Here is a 21,088-nt window from a genome sequence, read left to right as displayed (position 1 = left end):
CTGGAACACGCTTGCCTCGTGACGCAGCTCTCCCCCGTCAGGAGTAGCGGCTGTCGTGCGAGAGCCGCTGCTCAGGAATCCGCTCCTCCAGCTGTATAACTTCAGGTGGCTGGCGGAGAGGAGGGCTGTGGACGCCGGAGGGACCAGGATCGGGGATGTGCTGGATGGCAGAGGAGCAGGCTGGATGAACCCCCACATGCTGGCTGAGTGTGCGGGGGTGCCCGTTTGGCACACGGCCAAAGCCATCCAAGATCTTAGGACGGTTGTGCTCGGCCCCGAATGTGCACATGGTCTCGAGGCGGCGCAGGCGTGCGGTGGGATCCCGCCTGAGCATTCCCCTGTTCAGACAGAATTCCACATTGGCCCAAAGCCTATGCCCCCCCTCCCGGAACAGGATGTGCTGCATCACGGAAATGTCCTCCGTGCCTTTTTCCACTGCGCGGAGGCGTTTCCTGTGCGGGCTGCTGCTGCACACCTTCCACTACCGCCTCCTCGCCTGTCGCCCGGATACACCTTGGCGGGCCTTGCCGCCGGGCGGCCAAGATCCCCAGTGGAGGGACCTCTACGGAGGGATCTCCCTCAATTATCTTGGGGACCTGGGATGGAGGGTGATGCATGCAGCAGTTCCACACAACCGTACGTTTCACGGGCTCTCAAGTTTGCCCTTTCTGTGGCCTTGTGGAGTCCGTGGACCACGTCTACGTTTTGTGTCTTAGGCTGCACTCCCTTTTTGTTTTCCTGAAGAATCTTTTATTTATGTTTTGTTTGCACTTCAGTCCCATGTTCCTGATCTACGGACACCCGGTGCGGAGAGGGGAGGGTCGGGATGGCGACCTCTTCGTGAACCTGCTCCTGGGCCTGGTGAAAGGCGCCATTAACAGGTCCAGGCAGCAGGCGATCGAGGGGGCCGTCCATCCTGACTGTCTGCCCCTCTACCGCGGGTACGTTCGTGGCCGGATGTCCCTGGAGAGGGAGCATGCGGTGTCCACGGGCGCAGTTGACGCCTTCCGCGGCCATTGGGCACCGCAGGAGCTGGGGTGCATTATAGACCCCGATAATCACATTTTGATTTGATGTTTTAAGTTTCCTTTGCACTTTGTTTCCGTTCGGGCTGTTCCCCCTCCTTTTGGGGAGCTGCCCCTTTTACTTTGTCCCTGAGTTAATTTGAGTTTGTTTATTTGGTTTGCCCTAAAAGAGGCACAGGGAAAATGTGCAGACTCCACACAGTCAGCTGAGGCACGAATTGAACCTAGGTTCCTGGCGCTGTGAGGCAGCAATGCTGACCACTGTGCTGCCAGGCTGCCTGTGTTTTGAGAAATCTCATTAAAATCTGGAACTCAGATGGGGATATGGGTTGGTGTTTGGTGGGAATCAGATTTACAGAATTTCAGAATGGATTCCTGTAATAGCAGCAATCCAATTGCTATATGTTGGTAAGACTGAGGGAAGTATTTAAAGTGGAGACCATCGGTGTGTTTAAAGGTCGTGATGGAATTTATGAACTGAGAAAATATGTGAGAGCAAAGAAATCAATCTCGAAAATTGTAGTCACTTCACGGTGTTCCAGGAGAAGTGGCGTCTGGTTGTGGAGATGTCAGGTTTTACACAGCACATGGTCATTCTGAATGGAGAATCTCTGAGTTGTACAATTCACATCATTCAGGGGCCAGATTGTCTGCTCAGAAAGAGGAAGGTTTCTGTGACACAAATGAAAAGCAACACACGGACTCACAGACACCCTCACACACACAGAGTCTCACACCCTGCAAATTATCTCCTGTCACTTTATTGTTTTTAGTCTTTTTGAAATAAATCCTGAATGAACTATAAAATCATACATAAGTACTTGTTGAGATTCCCCTGAAAGGCATCTACACTGTTCATTTCACTCCCTGTAGCTGTGATTTCCATATTCTCGCCACTCTTTGTGAAGAGAAATTTATCCTGGATTTCCGATTGAATTTCTCAGTGACTGTTTTATGTTGATTGTCTCCAGTTTCCCAGTAACTTCACTGCAGTGTTAATCTAAGCCTACTTGTGACTAATAAATAAACTTTACTTTTTGCTCTTCCCCACAAGAGGAAACACTATTTCTGTATCTAAGCATTTTATAAATTTGAGGACCTCTGCTCAGGTTACCCCTCAGCCTTCATTTCTCAAGAAAGAAGAACTAGCCTGTCAATCCTTTCCTGATAAAAAAACCACACACGTTTTGAAAATCATTTATGGGATGTGGGCATTGCTGGCTTGGCCAGCATTTATGGCTAATCCCTGATTGCCCTTGAGAAGGTGGTGGTGAGCTGCCTTCTACATTAAAATCTCATCATTAAAATCTTCTCTGCACCCTTTCCAGTGCCTGGATAGGGATATTTTTTAATAATACGGTGACCAGAATGGTATGCAGTGGTCAGGAAGATTCTTGATCAGAGAGTCACAGATTTTCCCAAAGTGGTTTGAGCTTATCCATGGTTTTAAATTAGATTCTTAGGAAGCAACAATTTAAAAATGATGCATAATAAACAGGGGGAAAAAAACAAGACCCATGGCAGGTGAGTAACCGAGGCCCCAGCACTGATCCTGCGTTACCCAAATAGTCACTGCCTGCCAGTTGGAAAAAGACCCGTTTAATCCTACTCTTTGTTTCCTGTCTGCCAATCAGTTTTCTACCCATCTCAGTACAACAGCCCCAATCCCATGTGCTTTACTTTTTGTGAAGAAGTTGCTGTGTTGGCGGACGAGGGGAATCAGGTTCACGTTATCGATCTCAGGGCATAATCATCAACAACTTGTATTTACACAGAGTGTTGTGGGGCTGGAGGAGGTTACTGAGATACTGAGGAACTTTTTAAAGTTCATTTTTACGGAATGTAGGCGTCACTTGCTGGGCCAGCATTTCTTTCCCATCCCTAACTGCCCTCCATTTCAGAGGGCATTTGAGAGTCAACCACATTGCTGGTCTGGAGTCACATGTAGGCCTGACCAAGTAAGGACGGCAGGTTTCCTTTTCTAAAGGGCGTTACTGAATCAAATGGGTTTTTACGACAATTGATTAAAGGTTGAGGTTTGTCATTAGACTTTTAATTGAAGATTTTAATTGAATACAAATTTCACCATCGACTGTGATTTGAACCTGGGTCCCCAGAGCCTTACCCTGAATCCAGTGATAATTCCACTGTGCCGCTGCCTCCCCTATTCATCCAATTGTTATTGTTTATCTCAGGGCGCAGAAACAACAGAATCCAACTTTGCCGGTCACACATGAAGTCGTCTATGTTTCAGCAGGCTGTAATACTGATTAAATCCCTTCCCACACATGGAGCAGTTGAAAGGTTTTGCCCCAGTGTGAACTCGCTGGTGTCTCTGCAGGCGGGATGGATCAGTGAATCCCTTCCCACACAGGGAGCAGGTGAACGGTTCTGTCGCAGTGTGAGCTCGCTGGTGTTTCAGCATATAGGATGAATCAGTGAATCCCTTCCCACACACAGAGCAGGTGAACGGCTTCTCCCCGGTGTGAATGCGTTGGTGTCTCAGCAGGCCAGACGACTGAGCGAATCCCTTTCCACACACAGAGCACAGGAACGGCCTCTCCCCGGTGTGAATGCGATTGTGTTTCAGCAGATCATCACTTCTTTTAAAGGTCTTATTGCATTCTGAGCATTGAAAAGGTCTCTTATCAGAGTGAATGTGTTGGTGTTGATTGCAGGAGGAAAACTGAGCAAATCCTTTGCCACAAATGGAGCAGGAGAACGGCTTCTCCCCTGTGTGAATGCGGCGGTGTCTCCGGAGGCTGGATGACTCCGTGAAAGCCTTCCCACACACGGAGCAAATGAATCCCCTCTCCCCGGTGTGAATAGGCCGGTGACTCAGCAGATGCTGCAAACAAGTAAATGCTTTCCCACACATAGGGCAAACGTATGGCCTCTCCCCAGTGTGAGTGCCCTGGTGTCTCAGCAGACTAATCCTTCTTTTGAAGGTCTTCTCACATTTAAAGCATTTAAAATGTCTCTTCTGAAAATGAATCTGTTGGTGAACGGTGCAGTGGGAGGACTGAGTGAATCTCTTCCCACACTGGGAGCAGCTGAATGGCCTGTCCTTGGTGTGAACTTGTTGGTGCTCAGTGAGATGCACTGAGTCGCTGAATGACTCTCCACAGTGAGAGCAGCTGAACGGTCTCTCGTGTGTGTGAAGGAGCTGGTGCTCTGCAAGGCGGGAGGACTGGCTGAACCTCTTCCCGCAGTGGGAGCAGCTGAACGGTCTCTCGTCAGTGTGAAGGAGCTGGTGTTGGGCCTGTTCCTCAGAGGTTTCAATGCTTTGCCCAGAGTCAGAGCTTTGAAGAGGCTTCTGAATAATGTGATCGAGTTGGTGAGCCAGCAGGTTGGACGAACACATGAATTTTTTCCCACACACGGAGCAGGTGAATGAACTCTCACTATTGCGAGTTCGCTGTCGTGTCAGCATGTTTTCCAGCTGTATCAATCCCTCCCCACAGGAGGAGCAAGGAAACAGATTCTCACCAGTTTCCAACTGAGATGGTCAATTAAATCCCTTCAGATGCACAAACCTTCAAATCCCAATGAATTGATTGACTCTGTCTGACGTGAGATTTGATTGTCCAGACTGCAAATCCTCCTCTTCTATTTCCTGCAAAATAAGTTTACAAAGAATTACGTCGCTGGCACGGTGGCACAGTGGTTAGTCCTCCTGCCTCACAGCACCAGGGACCTGGGTTTGATTCCGGCCGTGGTTACCTGTCTGTGTAGAGTTTACACAGTAAGGAGTTTAACAACACCAGGTTAAAGTCCAACAGGTTTATTTGGTAGCAAACGCCACTTGCTTTCGGAGCGCTGCTGTGTGGAGTTTGCATATTCTCCACTTGTTTGCGTGGGTTTCCTCCAGGTGCTCCGGTTTTCTCCCACAGTCCAAAGATATTCAGGTTAGGTGGACTGGCCATGCTAAATTATCCATTTTCCCCCCAGGGTGTGTAGGTTAGGGAGATTAGTGGGGTAAATAAGTTGGGTTATGTTGTTGGGGCCTTGGTGGGATGCTCTGTCGGAGAGTTGACTTGATGGGCCAAATAGCCTCCTTCCGAGCTGTGGAATTCTATGAATATATCTATCCTGGACTGACAGTGATGACTTTTGTAAATTCCCTTTGCAGGATATTGGAAAGGAGGATTTACAGCAAGAAAACACAAACCAAACATCACGTTGAGATCTGACAGTCACTCGGATCATTAGGAGCTGATTGTTATTGTCTTTGAACAGGGAAGGAGAATTGTTTGTTCTGTCTGTGACAATACACAAACAGGCCATTCGGTTTATCGAGTCTGTACTGGAGTTTATACTCCACATGAGTCTCCTCTCATTCTGATCACCACATCTCAGCTTTTCACTTGATTTTTCCAATCCCTTTTCTCTCATAAGCTCATATATTTTCCTTTTGAAAGCATCTAAAGTATTTGTGTCAACCACTTCCAGTCGCAGTGAGTTCCAAATTCTAACAACTGTCTGAAGAAAGAAACATCTCCTATTTTCCTGTCTGATTTATTTGTTGTCTGTTCATGGTTCCCAGTCATGGAAAAACCAACAAGTGGAAACATTCCATTCACATCTACCTACTTATCCCATTCAGAAAGCCCGTATCAGAAGAGACAACATTTTCTCTTGGTTTGAGCTTGTGGTGTGTAAATCCTCCCTTTCTAACCCCCTGGAACAAAAAATATCCAAAATCCATCACGATAGAAAATCCAGGTACAAGTAATTCAGAAAGCTATTATTTGTTATGAGGGGAATGGAGTAAAAGCAGGGAAGTTATGTTTCAGTTGCACACGGTGAGTCTGTATCTGGAGCAATGTTTACATTATCGATTTCCTTATTTAAGGAAAAATATAAATGCATTAGAAGTTCATAGAAGGTTTAGTCGACTAACACCTGGAATAGGTGGATAGTCTGATGAGGAGCAGTGAGACAGTCTCTGCTCGAGTTTAAAAGAGTAAGAGGCAACTTAATTTAAACCTTTCAGATCCTGAAAGGTCTTGGATGTGGAGAGGAGTCATCGAGGTTTATAGCATGGAAACAGGCCCTTCAGCCCAACTTGTCCATGCTGCCCCTTTTTTTAACCCCGAAACTAGTCCCAATTGCCCGCATTTGGCCCATATCCCTCTATACCCATCATACCAGTGTAACTATCTAAATGCTTTTCAAAAGACAAAATTGTACCCGCCTCTACTACTACCTCTGGCAGTTTGCTCAAGACACTCCCCACCCTCTGTATGAAAATATTGCCCCTCTGGACCCTTTGTATCTCTCCCTTCTCACCTGAAATCTATGCCCTCTAGTTTTAGACTCCCCTACCTTTGCAAAAAGATATTGACTATCTAGCTGATCTATGGCCCTCATTATTTTATAGACCGCTATAGGATCACCCCTATGCCTCCTGCGCTCCAGAAAAAAAATTCCCAGTCTATCCAGTCTCTCCTTATAACCATCAAATCCCAGTAGCATCCTCGTAAATCTTTTCTGCACTCTTTCTCGTTTAATAACAACCTTTCTATAATAGGGTGACCAGAACTGCACACAGTATTCCAAGTGTGGTCTGACACAAGTCTTGTACAACTTCAACAAGACGTCCCAACTCCTGTATTTAATGTTCTGACCAATGAAACCAAGCATGCCGAATGCCTTCTTCGCCACTCTACCTATGAACCTGTACCCCTAGATCTCTTTGTTCTGTAACTCTCCCCAATGCCCTACCATTAACTGAGTAAGTCCTGTCCTGGTTCAATCTACCAAAATGCATCACCTCGCATTTATCAAAATTAAACTCCATCTGCCATTCACCAGCCCACTGGCCCAATTGATCAAGATCCCGATGCAATCCTAGGTAACCTTCTTCACTGTCCACTATGCCACCAATCCTGGTGTCATCTGCAAACTTACTAACCATACTGCAAACTTACTAACCATGCCTACTAAATTCTCATCCACATCATGAATATAAACGACAAATAACAGTGGACCCAACACCGATCACTGAGGCACACGGCTGGTCACAGGCCTCCAGTTTGAAAAACAACGATCTACAACCACCCGTCTTCTGTCATCAAGCCAGTTTTGTACCTATTTGGCTACCTCATCCTGGATCCCGTGAGATTACCCTTATGCAACAACTTACCATTTGATACCTTGTCAAAGGCCTTGCTAAAGTCCATGTAAAGAACATTAACTGCACTGCCCTCTTCTAACTTCTTGGTTACCCATTCAAAAAACTCAATCAAATTTGTGAGACATGATTTTCCACTCCAAAGCCATGCTGACTGTTTCTAATCAGTCCTTGCCTCTCTACATGCCTGTAGATCCTGTCTCTCAAAATACCTTCCAACAACTTGTTGGAAGTGTTGTTTACTCTTATGGGAGAATCTCGGGGTCACTGTTTAAACAAGTGTTGCGCATAGAGACAGAGATTAGATATTTTTCACACAGTGGGTCGTGAATCTTTGGATCTCCATTCCTCAAAAGTAGATATATATCTCTTGGGGCAAAAGGGATATTATGGGGGGATGGGTGGGACAAGGGTATTGAATTTGAGGATCAGCCATGACCATAATGAATGGCAGGGAATGTTCAAAGGGCTGAATGGCCTCCTTCCGCTTCTATTTTCTATGCATGTTTCTATGTAAACATGAGGAGCTTGGGGCTGAAGTGTAACCAAAAGGCCATAAGACATAGGAGCAGAATTAGGCCACTCGGCCCATCGAGGCTGCTTCACCATTCAGTCATGGGCTGATATTTTTCTCATCCCCATTCTCCTACCTTTTACCCATAACCCCTGATCCACTTATTAATCAAGAACCTATCTATCTCTGTCTTAAAGACACTCAATGACCTGGCCTCCACAGCCTTCTGTGGCAAAGAGTTCCACAGATTCACCACTCTCTGGTGGGCCAGTGGGCTGACGAATGGCAGATGGAATTTAATTTCGACAAATGCGAAGTGATGCATTTTGGTAGATTGAACCAGGACAGGACTTACTCAGTTAATGGTAGGGCGTTGGGGAGAGTTACAGAACTAAGAGATCTAGGGGTACATGTTCATAGCTCCTTCAAAGTGGAGTCACAGGTGGACAGAGTGGTGAAGAAGGCATTCGGCATGCTTGGTTTCATCGGTCAGAACATTGAATACAGGAGTTGGGACGTCTTGTTGAAGTTGTACAAGACATTGGTAAGGCCACACTTGGAATACTGTGTGCAATTCTGGTCACCCTATTATAGAAAGGATAGTATTAAACTAGAAAGAGTGCAGAAAAGATTTAGTAGAATGCTACCGGGACTTGATGGATTGAGTATAAGGAGAGGCTGAATGGACTGGAACTTTTTTCTCTGGAGCGTAGGAGGCTGAGGGGTGATCTTATAGAAGTCTATAAAATAATGAGGGGCATAGTCAATATCTTTTCCCAAAGGTAGATAGTCAATATCTTTTCCCAAAGGTAGGGGAGTCTAAAACTAGAGGGCACAGGTTTAAGGTGGGAGATACAAAAGTGTCCAGAGGGGCAATTTGTTCACACAGAGGGTGGTGAGTGTCTGGAACAAGCTGTGGGTACAATTGTATCTTTTAAAAAGCATTTAGATAGTTACATGGGTACGATGGGAATAGAGGGATATGGGCCAAATGTAGGCAATTGGGATTCGCTTCAGGGGTTTTAAAAAAAAGGGCGGCATGGACAAGTTGGGCCGAAGGGCCTGTTTCCATGCTGTAAACCTCAATGACTCTGGCTGAAGAAATTCTTCCTCATCTCTGTTTGAAAGGAACATCCCTTTAGTCTGAGGTTATGCCCTCTGGTTCTAGTTTTATCTACTTGTGGAAACATCCTCTCCACGTCCACTCTGTCCAGGCCACGCCGTACCCCGTAAGTTTCAATAAATTCCTCCTCAACCTTCTAAACTCCAACAAGTACAAAAGCCGTGTAACCGCTTCAGGTAAGTATTCCGGATGCCACCTCTCATACTGAATATGTACATGACCCATTAACTTCTCTCGGCTGCAAACGTGAGGTGCAGCCTGGGAGTGGGTGAAGCTGTTTGAAAATCTGATGCTCAAATTTAGTCATATTTCCGAGCACTAGGACCCGGTGGGAGCAGAAACACAAAGACCCGCCCCCTCACGGTTGCGTCACCAAAACACCAGCGCATGCGCTCTGCTCCCTGCTCAATCAAGATGGCGGCTGTTAACCTGAGCTTTGTCTCGGGAAAAAGACCTGAAGCTGCAAACACGGGACCTACGGGCTCATATTCGATGTTTGAGGCCTTCAACAGGTATTTAGAAACCCTCTACGTCCATCCGCCGGTTCCATTGCTCCCTCTATGTTTCTGCATCCTTACCGGCTGCTGATGAGACACAGGAAGTTCTCTCCAGTCGCTGTCACCCGCACTGCCCGTGCTGCAAACGCCTTTGCTTACCGCGCATGCGCACTTCTCCCATGCGTGGAACAGGGAACTCTTCCGATTGGTCCGGAGCTGCGCATGTTTCAGGTCTGCCCCTCATTCACTCCGATTGGTTGGAGGACCAGCCGCTGCCGTTCGGTCCTCCAGCCCCGCCCCCTCTTCCGATTGGTCCGGAGCTGCCGTCAATCAGTCCCCGGGCATTGTGATGTGGAGCATGCGCAGTGTCTTTGCTGTCCTTGGCGCTTGTTTGTCCCGGAGAAGCGGAGTCAGCGTTAGGCGGTGGCTGGGAGGATTTGGAAACACTTTGTGGATCCGCAAACCCTTCAGAATCATTGTCAGCTCCCTGGTTTGCAGCTGCGGGGCTTCTCCCTCCCTCCCTCCCTCCCGGGAACAGGCCCAGGTTAACGGCCCCATCCTGGCTCAGCCACTGGAGGATGGTTCACATCAGAGGATGGGGGAGGGGGACAATAAATAAGAGGTTACACTTTGGCCTCAAATCAATGAGGACTCTGATCTCTGGGAAGGAAGGAAACCCTGGGAGGTGGGCGGGGAGGATTCACAAACACCAGCTGGAGGCCCCAACACCCCCACTAAGACCCATTGGTTTTATTGCCAGTCTGCAGACAGGAGCTGGAGAACTGAATCCACAGTAAGAGTTTTAACAACACCAGGTTAAAGTCCAACAGGTTTATTTGGCAGCAAATGCCATTAGCTTTCGGAGCGCTGCTCCTTTGTCCGATGGAGTGGATATCTGCTCTCAAACAGGGCATACAGAGACACAAAATCAAGTTACAGAATACTGATTAGAATGCGAATCTTTACAGCTAATCAGGTCTTAAAGATACAGACAATGTGAGTGGAGGGAGCATTAGGCACAGGTTAACGAAATGTGTATTGTCTCCAGACAGGACAGCCAGTGAGATTCTGCAAGTCCAGGAGGCAAGCTGTGGGGGTTACCGATAGTGTGACATGAACCCAACATCCTGGTTTAGGCCGCCCTCATGTATGCGGAACTTGGCTCTCAGTTCTGCTCAGCGACTCTGCGCTGTCGTGTGTCGTGAAGGCTGCCTTGGAGAATGCTTACCCGAAGATCAGAGGCTGAATGCCCATGACCGCTGAAGTGTTCCCCAACAGGAAGAGAACAGTCTTGCCTGGTGATTGTCGAGCGGTGTTCATTCAGCCGTTGTCGTAGCGTCTGCATGGTTTCCCCAATGTACTATGCCTCGGGGCATCCTTTCCTGCAGCGTATCAGGTAGACAATGTTGGCCGAGTTGCAAGAGTAGGTACCGTGTACCAGGTAGATGGTGTTCTCACGCGAGATGATGGCATCCGTGTCGATGATCCGGCACGTCTTGCAGAGGTTGCTGTGGCAGGGTTGTGTGGTGTCGTGGTCACTGTTCTCCTGAAGGCTGGTTAGTTTGCTGCGGACAATGGTCTGTTTGAGGTTGTGCGGTTGTTTGAAGGCAAGAAGTGGGGGTGTGGGGATGGTCTTGACGAGATGTTCGTCTTCATCAATGACATGTCATTGATCAGAACTGAATCCAGACAGAGGAGAGGGAGGGAGGGAGAAAACTGGGAATGGAGGAAAAGAATGTTGGAGATGATGAGATGGGTTTGGATTTCAGCCCAGGGAGGAGGGAGAGTGTGTGGAATGGGGATTTACAGGTTTGGGGGAACAAGCGGAAAAAATGTTCCAGAGAAACTAGAATTGTCTGTTCAGAATTTCTATCCTGGACTGACAGTAGTTTTGTTATCTTCTTTTGCAGGATATTTGAAGGGGAAGATTTACAGACTGGAAACTCAAATCAAATTTCATACGAATATTTTACAATCATTCGATTTATCAGCACCTAAACTCAATTAGCCTTTGAATGTGGAAGGAAAAATGTTTGTTCTGCCTGTGGGAAAATATTTCAAACATCAGTGTGACTGGAGAAGCATCGAGACACATGCACACACTGGAGTGAGAGTGTTCCAGTGAACTGACTGGAAAGAGCTTTACCCAGTTACGCAGCCTGAAAAACATCACACCATTCACTGTCGGGTGAAACCGTACACGTGTTCTGTGTGGACAAGGATTTAACAGATCATCCAACCTGGAGAGACACAAAGACACCAGCACCATGGAGAAACAGTGGAAATGTGAAGACTGTGGAAAAGTTTGTAAAACCCCATCTCAGCTGGAAATTCATCGACGCAGTCACACTGGGGAGAGACCATTCATCTGCTGTATGTGTGGTAAAGGATTCGCTCAGTCATTTAGCCTGGTGTCACACCAGCGAGTTCACACTGAGGACAGACCGTTTAAATGCTCTGACTGTGGGAACAGTTTTAAGAGTTCTGAGGGTTTAATTCACCATCAACGGGTTCACACTGGCGAGAGACCATTCAATTGCTCTCAATGTGGGAAGAACTTCAGGCAAGTATCTCACCTCACTGAACACCTACGTGTTCACACTGGGGAGAAACCCTTCACCTGCTCCATGTGTGGGAAGGGATTCACTTGTGCTTCCCACCTCACTGAACACAAGCGTGTTCACACTGGGGAGAGACCATTCAGCTGCTCTCAGTGTGGGAAACATTTCAGGCAGTATTCCACCCTCACTGAACACAAGCGTGTTCACACTGGGGAGAGACCGTTTGTTTGCTCCTTTTGTGGGAAAGGATTTGTTAAATCATCCCATCTTCTCAGACACCAGCGCATCCACACTGGAGAGAGACCATTCACCTGCGCTGAGTGTGGGAAGGGATTCACTACAACATCTCACCTCGGTGAACACCAGAGTCTTCACACTGGGGAGAAACCTTTCACCTGCTCCCTATGTGGCAAGGGATTCACATGTTTATCCTACCTCAAAAGACACAAAATTGTTCACTCCGATGAGAGACCCTGTAAATGTTCTGACTGTGGGAAGAGGTTTAAAAGCAGAAATGAACTGATGAAACACCAGCCTCTTCACACAGGGGAGAGGCCGTTTGCTTGCTCTGTGTGTGGGAAGAGAGTCACTCAGTCATCACAGCTCAGCAACCATCAGCTTGTTCACACTGATAAGAGACCGTTTAAATGCTCTGACTGTGGAAAGAGCTTTAAAAGTGCAGGGAATCTGCAGAGACACCAAACCACTCCCACTGAGAGAGGCTGTTCAGCTGCTCTTCATCTGGGAACTGATTCACTACTTCATCCCAAATCACTGAACACCTGTGGGTTCACACTGGTGGGAGGCCATTCATCTGATTTGAGTGTGGGAAGGGATTCACTGTCACCCAGCCTGCTAAAACACCGGTGCACTCCCACTGAGGGAGCATGTTCACCTGCTCCGTGTGTGACAGGGGATTCAATCAGTTAAGCAGCTTTATTTCACATCAACTTGTTCAGACCGAAAAATACATGGTTTTGATGTTCTGATTGTGACGAGATTTAAAAGTGCAATGGATCTGCTGCAACACAAGCACAACACTGAGCAGAGGCTGTTTACCTGCTCCATGTGTGGGAAGGGATTCACTCAGTCATTGTATCTCAGTAAACATCAACTTGTTCACATTGAGAAGAGACTGTTTAAATGCTTGGACTGTGAGAAGAGGTTTAAAAGCTCCCTCCCTAACAGCACCGTGTACCTGTACCACAGGGATTGCAGTGATTGAAGAAGGCAGCTCACCACCACCTTCACAAGAGTAATGAGGAAGGGGCAATAAATGCTGGCCTGAGCATTTGAAAAATGGATAGAAGTCGCCGGTGATTTTTCACTCAGTTATTAAGAAGCAACAGTTTAGATATGATACATAAAAGACATAAAACCTGTAATAGGTAAGATCCCGGATGAAGGAAATACTGATCTCCGCTAATCGCTGGAGATGATATTCTCCTCGGAAGGGTTTACTGATCCCGGATCAGGGGGATACTGATCTCCGTGTCTGGAGGTGATATTCTCCTCGGAATGGTTTACTGATCCCGGATCAGAAGGATGCCGATCTCCTGTTTCAGTCACCTTTAGCCACTTTGAAAAGCTCTTTGTTGTTTGAAGTGATTTCCCCACACAAAATTCCATTTATGTAGCTTATTTCTGTGGCGGCGGGGGAGGGGGGGGCGCGGGGTGGTGGTGTGGTGGCTCGTGTTGGTGTTTATGTCAATCATTTATTTAATTATCATTTGCAAGGGACAGATGTTCAGTGAATTCCCTGCTATTTCCATTCGAGTCAGAGAGGTTTACAGCATGGAAACAGGCCCTTTGGCCCAACTTGTTCATGTCGCCCCTTTTTTTAACCACAAAGCCAGTCCCAATTGCCCGCATTTGGCCCACATCCCTCTATACCCATCTTACCCATGTAACCACTTTTTAAAACACAAAATTGTACCCGCCTCTACTACTAATCTGGCAGCTTGTTCCAGATGCTTACCATCCTCTGTGAAAAAATTGCCCCTCTGGACCCTCTTGTATCTCTCCTCTCTCACTTTAAACCTATGCCCTCTAGTTTTAGACTCCCCTACCTTTGGGAAAAAATATCGACTATCGAGCTGATCTGTGCCCCTCATTATTTTATAGACCTCTATAAGATCACCCCTCAGCCTCCTTCGCTCCAGAGAAAAAAGTCACAGTTTATCCAGCCTCTCCTTATATCTCAAACCATCAAATCTCAGTAGCATCCTACTAAATCTTTTCTGCACTCTTCCTAGTTTAATAATATCCTTTCTATAATAGGGTGACCAGAACTGTACACAGTATTCCAAGTGTGGCCTTACCAATGTCTTATACAACTTCAATAAGATGTCTCAACTCCTGGATTCAATGTTCTGACCGATGAAACCAAGCATGCTGAATGCCTTCTTCACCACTCTGTCCACCTGTGACTCCACTTTCAAGGAGCTATGAACCTGTACCCCTAGATCTCTTTGTTCTATAACTCTCCCCAATGCCCAACCATTAACTGAGTAAGTCCTGCCCTGTTTTGATCTATCAAAATGCATCACTTCACATTTATCTAAATTAAACTCCATCTGCCATTCGTCAGCCCATTGGAAGTCTCTTCAGTCACTTTGTGGTTCATTGCTTGCTGCAACATCCTGTTTAACCTTTATGTAGTGAGTTTACATATAGGCCATGATCACCCCACCCTACCAAGTTTGTCTTGTTTCAGGTCTGTGCTGGAGAGACGCTTTTGGTTGGGATAAACAGTCTACACTGTCCTATAAATTCAATACATTTAAAACTGATTAAGTGGCAATTGTTTCCTGATTTCCCCATCCTTATTCACTTCTCACAAATGATTTCTGATTAACCCAGTAATTCCTAAACCACGAGCTTGTTTTAATTTCTTGATTACATATCATCGATATGTAATCAAGACGCTACTCGAATGATCAGAATCAGCAATACAAACCCTTGAGCTTCCAGCAAGACTAAATGTAAAATATGGTACAAGTACATTTTTCACTCAGTAATTAGAACATTTCATTTTTCTCAGCGCAGCAGCTGGCAGCATTTTAGATTCAGTACCAATTGTTCACTTCTCTTCTAGCTGGGTCATCCAGGCTGGAAACGTTGGCTCTATTCTCTCTCCACAGAAGCTATCAGACCGGCCGAGATTTTTCAGCATTGTCAGTTTTTGAATTTCTTGATATCAGCTGGTCCAGTGATTATTGGCACAGTATCGCGCTGTTTTTACACATTTTTCCTGGCTATTTTCAAGTGACACAGTGTTCCAGCTGTTGGGTTTATGTTGTACCATCAAGTAGACTTTGCTTTTTGCTTCAATGACACGTCATCTCTGCTGAATGGATCTCAAACCAGTCTTTGTTGTGTGTGGGGTCATCTGGACCCGAAACGTCAGCTCTTTTCTCTCCTTACAGATGCTGCCAGACCTGCTGACATTTTCCAGCATTTTCTCTTTTGGTTTGTTGTGTGTTCCACCTTTACCAAATGTTGCTGCTGCTGTGTCAGAAATTATTGAACTCAGCGACTTTCCAGTTGCATCAATATCAATGTTGATTGTTAAAGTTTTAATTGATGTGTCTGTAAAATATTTCACTATTTTGTTCAATTTTCCTTGATAATTTCATTTCAGAATGGGAATGTCACTGTGAAGAACGTGTAAATCAGTAATTGTCAGCAAGGATTAATCAACACTTTCTAATTGGAGATGTTAATTAATGGACCCTTTTAAACATTGACTTCTGGATTTTGTATCAATTTAGGATTGAAGTAAAAGTTTATAATTTTATTGTAAACCAGTTCCTGAATTCTTGAATTTAGGAGAAAGATCACAGAATGTGCGTTTAAAAAGGGACATTGCAGCCCCGAAAATCAGTGACATTTCCAGAATATTGAACTCCAGCCACAGGGTTTGTTAACATCAGCAAAATCAAATCAGATATTGTCAGATTATCAATCCTGAATGTGATAAACAGCAGCACTAACAACAGCAGAATTCAATCCCTTCAGTCACTTTTGAACTCGCTGATGTCTCCGCTCTTTAGCTGCCTCCGTGAATCCCTTCCCCCACACACAGCAGATAAATGGCCTATCCCCGGTATGAATTCACTGGTGTACCATCAAGTTGGAGGACTTTGTGAATCCCTTCCCACATATAGAGCAGATAAATGGCCTCTCCCCAGTGTGAGCTCGCTGGTGTTCAATGAGGTTGGATGAAGATCTGAAATTCTTCCCACAGGCACTGCAGTTGAATGGCCTCTCCTGAGTGTGAACTTCCTGGTGGTACTGGAGGCTGGATAACTGGGCAAATTCCTCCCCACACACGGAGCAGGTGTACGGCTTCTCCCTGGTGTGAATTCACTGGTGCGCAGTGAGGTTGGCTGAGGACCTGAACCTCTTTCCACAGTGAATGCAGTCTTCTCCTCAGTGTGAATAAGCTGGCCCTCCAACCAATCAGAGTGAATGAGGGGGCGGGGCTTGGCTGTGAGTGAAGCATGCGCAGTCTAGTTAATGGCGACGGAGACAAGCTTTTGTTCCTTGGATCTGCCATCCGTAACGGAGAGAATGGCGAGACGAAGGGAACCACGGATCAGGTGAGTGACTGGATACGTAACGTAAACACGTTACACAAACCGCAAATGCGGAAAAAATTTCCCAGCGTTTCCCGCGAACCGTTGCCTCCTCCCTGCAGCAGGGGCCGCAGCTTTCTCACAGAGCTGGGTTTAGCGGCCGCTATCTTTATCCAGGCATTAGCAGCAGAGCGCATGCGCGGCTCCATCTTTGTTCGGGGCAGTAGCAGCAGAATGTGTGTATCGCCGCCACCTTTGTTGGGGGCAACAATTTTGATTATCTCCAAGTGAGAATCTCCATCAACCTGTTTCACTCTGTCACTCCCAGTTTCTTACTGATGAGGCAGAACAATGATATATATCCAGGGCAGTCACCATTATTTGTATTTATATTGTGCATGAATAGAATTAAACTTTTAAACACATTTCAGAGAAATGTTATGAAATAACAATTGACATTGAGCCACATGACGAGATATTAGGTTTTAAGGAGAATCTTAACTGAGAAAAATAGGGTGGCGAATCAGAGAGGTTTAAGGAGGAAATTCCAGAGCTTCTGAAATAGGCAAAATCAGTAATGATGGAACGATTAAAATCGGGACTGCTCAAGTGGTCAAAATTAGATGAGTGCTGAGATCTCGGAGGATATGTGCCTGGAGGAGATTACAGAGATTGGGATGATTGCAACCATGGAGGAAAACAAGGATAAGAAATTTACAATCTTGGTGCATCTTAAAATTAAGCATTGTAGATCAGTGAGCATTTGTTTGTAGATCAGCATTCGTCAATATATGTGCCATGGGTGGCACAGTGGTTAGCACTGCTGCCTCACAGCGCCAGGGACCTGGGTTTGATTCCCGGCTTGGGTCACTGTCTGTCTGCGTGGAGCTTGCATGTTCTCCCCGTGCCTGCGTGGGTTTCCTCTGGGTGCTCAGGTTTCCTCCCACAGTCTGAAAGACGTGTTGGTTGACTACCCAAACAGGTGCCGGAGTGTGGCGACTCGGGGAATTTCACAGTAACTTCATTGTAATGTAAATGAAAGCCTTACTTGTGACGAATAAATAAACTTGAGCTTTAACTTTAATATTTAAATGGGGGACATTTCTGCTCATCCAGCCTTGGATGTCAGACAAGTTCGGATGCTATGGAGCTTGGAGGGGAACTTGCAGGTGATGGTGTCCACATACTCTTGCTGCCCTGGTCCATCCAGGTGGTGGAGGTTGAGGGATTAGGAGATTGTGGTTCAGTTCTAGGTCTATAGAATGCCTCCCATTTGCCCCTGTCTCTTGCTACTTTCTCTCTGTTTTTCTCTCTGTTTTTCTCTCTGTCTCTCTTGTAACATAGATTTCTCTGGCCCAGGGTGCTACATCATTCAATATGATGATGACATGTGGTTGAAAGGCAGAGCAGCCTCGACAGGCCGAATGGCCTCCTCCTGCTCCTATTTCTTGTGTTCTTGCAGAGAACTTGTAGACTCAGAGAACTTGTGTTCTTGTAGACTCAGACCAGAGGCAGGCTTTCTTCCCTGAAGGACATTAGTGAGCATTTCACTTCTGACAAAGGACCAAACAGGTTTCATGGTCACTTTTTCCTTGTGCCAACCCCATAAATGACCAGATTCATTCAGCTCAATTTCACAACCTGCCTTTTGTGAGTTCTTTCTCATCCCCTTTTTTCTGTTTAAAATCAATTTCAGATTATCTGAAGTGGAGGATTTCCAATCAGAAAACTCAAACCAAACATCCCATCAGGATCAGATGGAGTCACCCAATTTATTGTCAGCTGAATATTTGTGAATTTTGAACATGGAAGGAAAAAGCACTGTTCACAGTGGGGAGAAACGGTGGGAATGTGGGGAGGGATTCAGTTCCCCATCGGAACTGGAAACTCATCAGCCCAGAAACACCAGGGAGAGGTCATTCACTTGCTCCAAGTGTGGGAAGGGATTCTCTCGCTCATCCAGCCTGCTGCAACACCAGCGAGTTCACACTGGAGAGAGACCTTTCAATTGTTCCAACTGTGGGAAGGGATTCGCTCAGTCAGGCAACCTGCTGAGACACCAGCGAGTTCACACTGGGAAGAGACCATTCACTTGCTCAGAGTGTGGGAAAGGATTCGCTCGGTCCTCTGACTTGATGGTGCACCAGCGAGTTCACACTGACGAGAGACCATTTAAATGTCCAGACTGTGGGAATTACTATAAAAGTTCCCGGGACCTGATACTCCATCAACGTGCTCACAGTGACGAGAGGCCATTCAGATGCTCTCATTGTGGGACTGGGTTCAAACAATCATCTCAACTCACTGAGCACCAGTGTAGTCACACCGGGGAGAGGCCATTCACCTGCTCTGTGTGTGGGAATGGGTTCAGTCGGTCATCTAACCTGCGGACACACCAGCGAATTCACACTGGGGAGAGACCTTTCACCTGTTCTGAGTGTGGGAAGGGATTCACTCAATTATCCACTCTGCTGAATCACCAGAGTGTTCACAATGAGAAGAGACCATTTCAATGTCCAGACTGCAGGAAGTGCTACAAAAGTTCCCGGCAACTGCTCCACCATCAACGAGTTCACACTGAGGAGAGACCTTTTAACTGCCCAGACTGTGAGAAATGCTTTAAAAGTTCTGGGGAACTGATGCGCCATCAACGTGTTCACACTGACGAGAAACCATTCAGGTGCTCTCACTGTGACGCTGGGTTCAAGACATCATCTGACCTCACTGTACATCAGCGAGTTCACACTGGGGAGCGACCATTCACCTGCTCCCAGTGTGGGAAGGGATTCACTCAGTCATCCTCCCTGCTGACACACCAGCGAGTTCACACCAGGGAAAGGCCGTTCACCTGCCCCAAGTGTGGGAAGAGATTCGCTCAGTCATCCAACCTTCTGAGACACCAGCGAATTCACAAATAATTTCAATAAATTAGCTTTGTGTTAACAGTGTTTAATCTTTTAACACCTTTAACATATGTTATTTCCTTTTGAAGGGTTCTCACGCTCCCCTGTCTCTTCCAACCTCACCTCCAAGTGTGAGGAGCTCATGGAGCTTCTTTGTGAGATTGGGACAATCTGATCAGCTGCCTCTGCTGCTTCCCTCCCTTCCACTAGCCCACCGGGACAAACCGTGTCTAAAGTTCCATCTTGCTCAAGCCCAGAACCTACAGCTTTCTCCAGTTTCTCTCCTATCTCCCTTCATGCCCTCTGCATCTTGTCCATGAGACCCACCTTGTGCTCCATCAATCCTATTCTCACTAAACTGCTGATCATCCAACTTCCCCTCATTAGGTGATATTGTTGACAGTTCTCTCTTTTCTCTCATACTGTCTCTCTCACTTTCAAATCCACTGTCATCACCAATCCTAAAAAAACACTCAATCCCAAGTCTTTGCCAACTACTACCCCATCTCCAACCTCTCTTTCCTCTCCAAAGGCCCTGCACTAGGTGTCCCCCAAGTGTTTATCCTTTGCCCCTCCTGTTTCTCATCTACATGCCGCCACTGGGTGACATAATACAGATAGATTGTTGTCTATCTTCTTCCTACTCAGCTTCTCTGAGCTGTGAACCGGGCAGCTGAAAGCTGATACTTATTAACTTTTTCTGGACACAGCCCCTTGTACATGATCAATGGTGTTCCTGAACTCTGGTTCGCATGATCAGTCTCTGATTGATTTAATTCCATCTACAGGTCCAGGCAGAGGGCGATCGAAAGGGTCTTCAACCTGACTGTCTGCCCCCTCTACCACAGCTATATTCGTGGCCAGGTGTCCCTGGAAAGGGAGCATGCAGTGTCTGAGGGCACCACTGAAGCCTTCCATGCCCGCTGGGCACTGCAGGGACTGGGGTGTGTTATTGACCCCTTTAATCACATTTTAATTTGATGTTTTAAGTTTCCTTTCCGCTTTGTTTTTTGTTTCGGGCGGTTCCCCTCCTTTTAGGAAGCTGCCCCTTTTTGAGTTGTCCCGAAGTTAAGTTGATTTTGTTTATTTGGTTGGACACAAAAAAGATGTCCCTGATTGATGTCGGTGGTGTGGAATCAGTTTCTGATTGGTTTCTTCATGGTGATGGTCATCTACCGATCATTTCCTGCAGCCTCCTGACTGGCCCTCTAATGTATCAGTTACTTTCGGAGTCTGCCCCATGTTATAACCTTTCCATTTTTTTGCAGAAAACCTTTCCTCTTGTTAGAGGGGTTAATAACCAGGCGGTTTGGCTCCTCAAAGAAAATCTCCACGCAGTCAGTTCCGGACACAAGGTCTGTTACTCTAGAATCATAAAATCCCTACAGTGCAGAAGGAGGCCATTTGGCCCATCAAGTCTGCACCCAGGCTCCATCCCCACAACCCCATGCATTCACCTTGCTAGCACCCCGCTCCTCCCACCCCCCCATCACCAAAGGGCGATTTAGCATAATTATCCATAACTTTATTTGGATTTCAGCCCAGGGAGGGGGGAGTGTGTGTGGGATGGGTATTTACAGATTTGGGGGAACAACAGACAGAAACATGTTCCAGAGAAGCTAAAAAGAAAAAAGAGGCATACATGAGGTCCAGGCAGCTAAAAACAGATGGAGCACTGGAGGAATACAGAGAAAGGAGAAAAGAACTCAAACGGGGAGTTAGAAGGGCAAAAAGGGGTCACGAAATGTC

At 46.5% G+C, this 21,088-nt stretch overlaps 2 protein-coding genes across 3 annotated transcripts in view; one reads left to right on the top strand and one right to left on the bottom strand.

The window, feature by feature from the left end:
• LOC144485501 (uncharacterized) overlaps positions 1-19,354 on the top strand; it is a 38,385-nt gene extending 19,031 nt beyond the window's left edge. The window contains exons 2-4 of the mRNA XM_078203645.1: positions 11,778-12,501; positions 12,770-12,959; positions 18,234-19,354. Of these exons, the coding sequence (XP_078059771.1) occupies positions 11,778-12,501; positions 12,770-12,959; positions 18,234-19,354 (2,035 nt within the window). The remainder of the gene's footprint in view (positions 1-11,777; positions 12,502-12,769; positions 12,960-18,233) is intronic.
• LOC144485507 (uncharacterized) lies at positions 1,773-9,452 on the bottom strand. 2 transcript variants are annotated; one of them, XM_078203650.1, is made up of 2 exons: positions 9,377-9,452; positions 1,773-4,641 (listed from the first exon to the last, which is right to left on the bottom strand). In XM_078203650.1, exon 2 carries the CDS (start codon positions 4,456-4,458, stop codon positions 3,253-3,255), a length of 1,206 nt encoding a protein of 401 aa, XP_078059776.1. In that variant the 5' UTR covers positions 4,459-4,641; positions 9,377-9,452; the 3' UTR covers positions 1,773-3,252. The 2 variants fall into 2 exon arrangements, with proteins under 2 accessions (XP_078059776.1, XP_078059777.1); XM_078203651.1 differs by having other exon boundaries at positions 1,779-4,641; positions 9,278-9,442.
• Positions 19,355-21,088: the final 1,734 nt, after the last annotated feature.

Source organism: Mustelus asterias, unplaced genomic scaffold (assembly GCF_964213995.1).
Source record: "Mustelus asterias unplaced genomic scaffold, sMusAst1.hap1.1 HAP1_SCAFFOLD_196, whole genome shotgun sequence".
NCBI classification, from domain to species: Eukaryota; Metazoa; Chordata; class Chondrichthyes; order Carcharhiniformes; family Triakidae; genus Mustelus; species Mustelus asterias.
The sequence above is the reverse complement of the archived record's forward strand: the minus strand, read 5'-3'. Positions and strand labels throughout refer to the sequence as shown.

What these genes read in the sequence shown, in the direction of transcription:
- LOC144485507 (XM_078203650.1), bottom strand. Translation starts at nt 4,458, where the DNA reads ATGCTGACACGACAGCGAACTCGCAATAGTGAGAGTTCATTCACCTGC.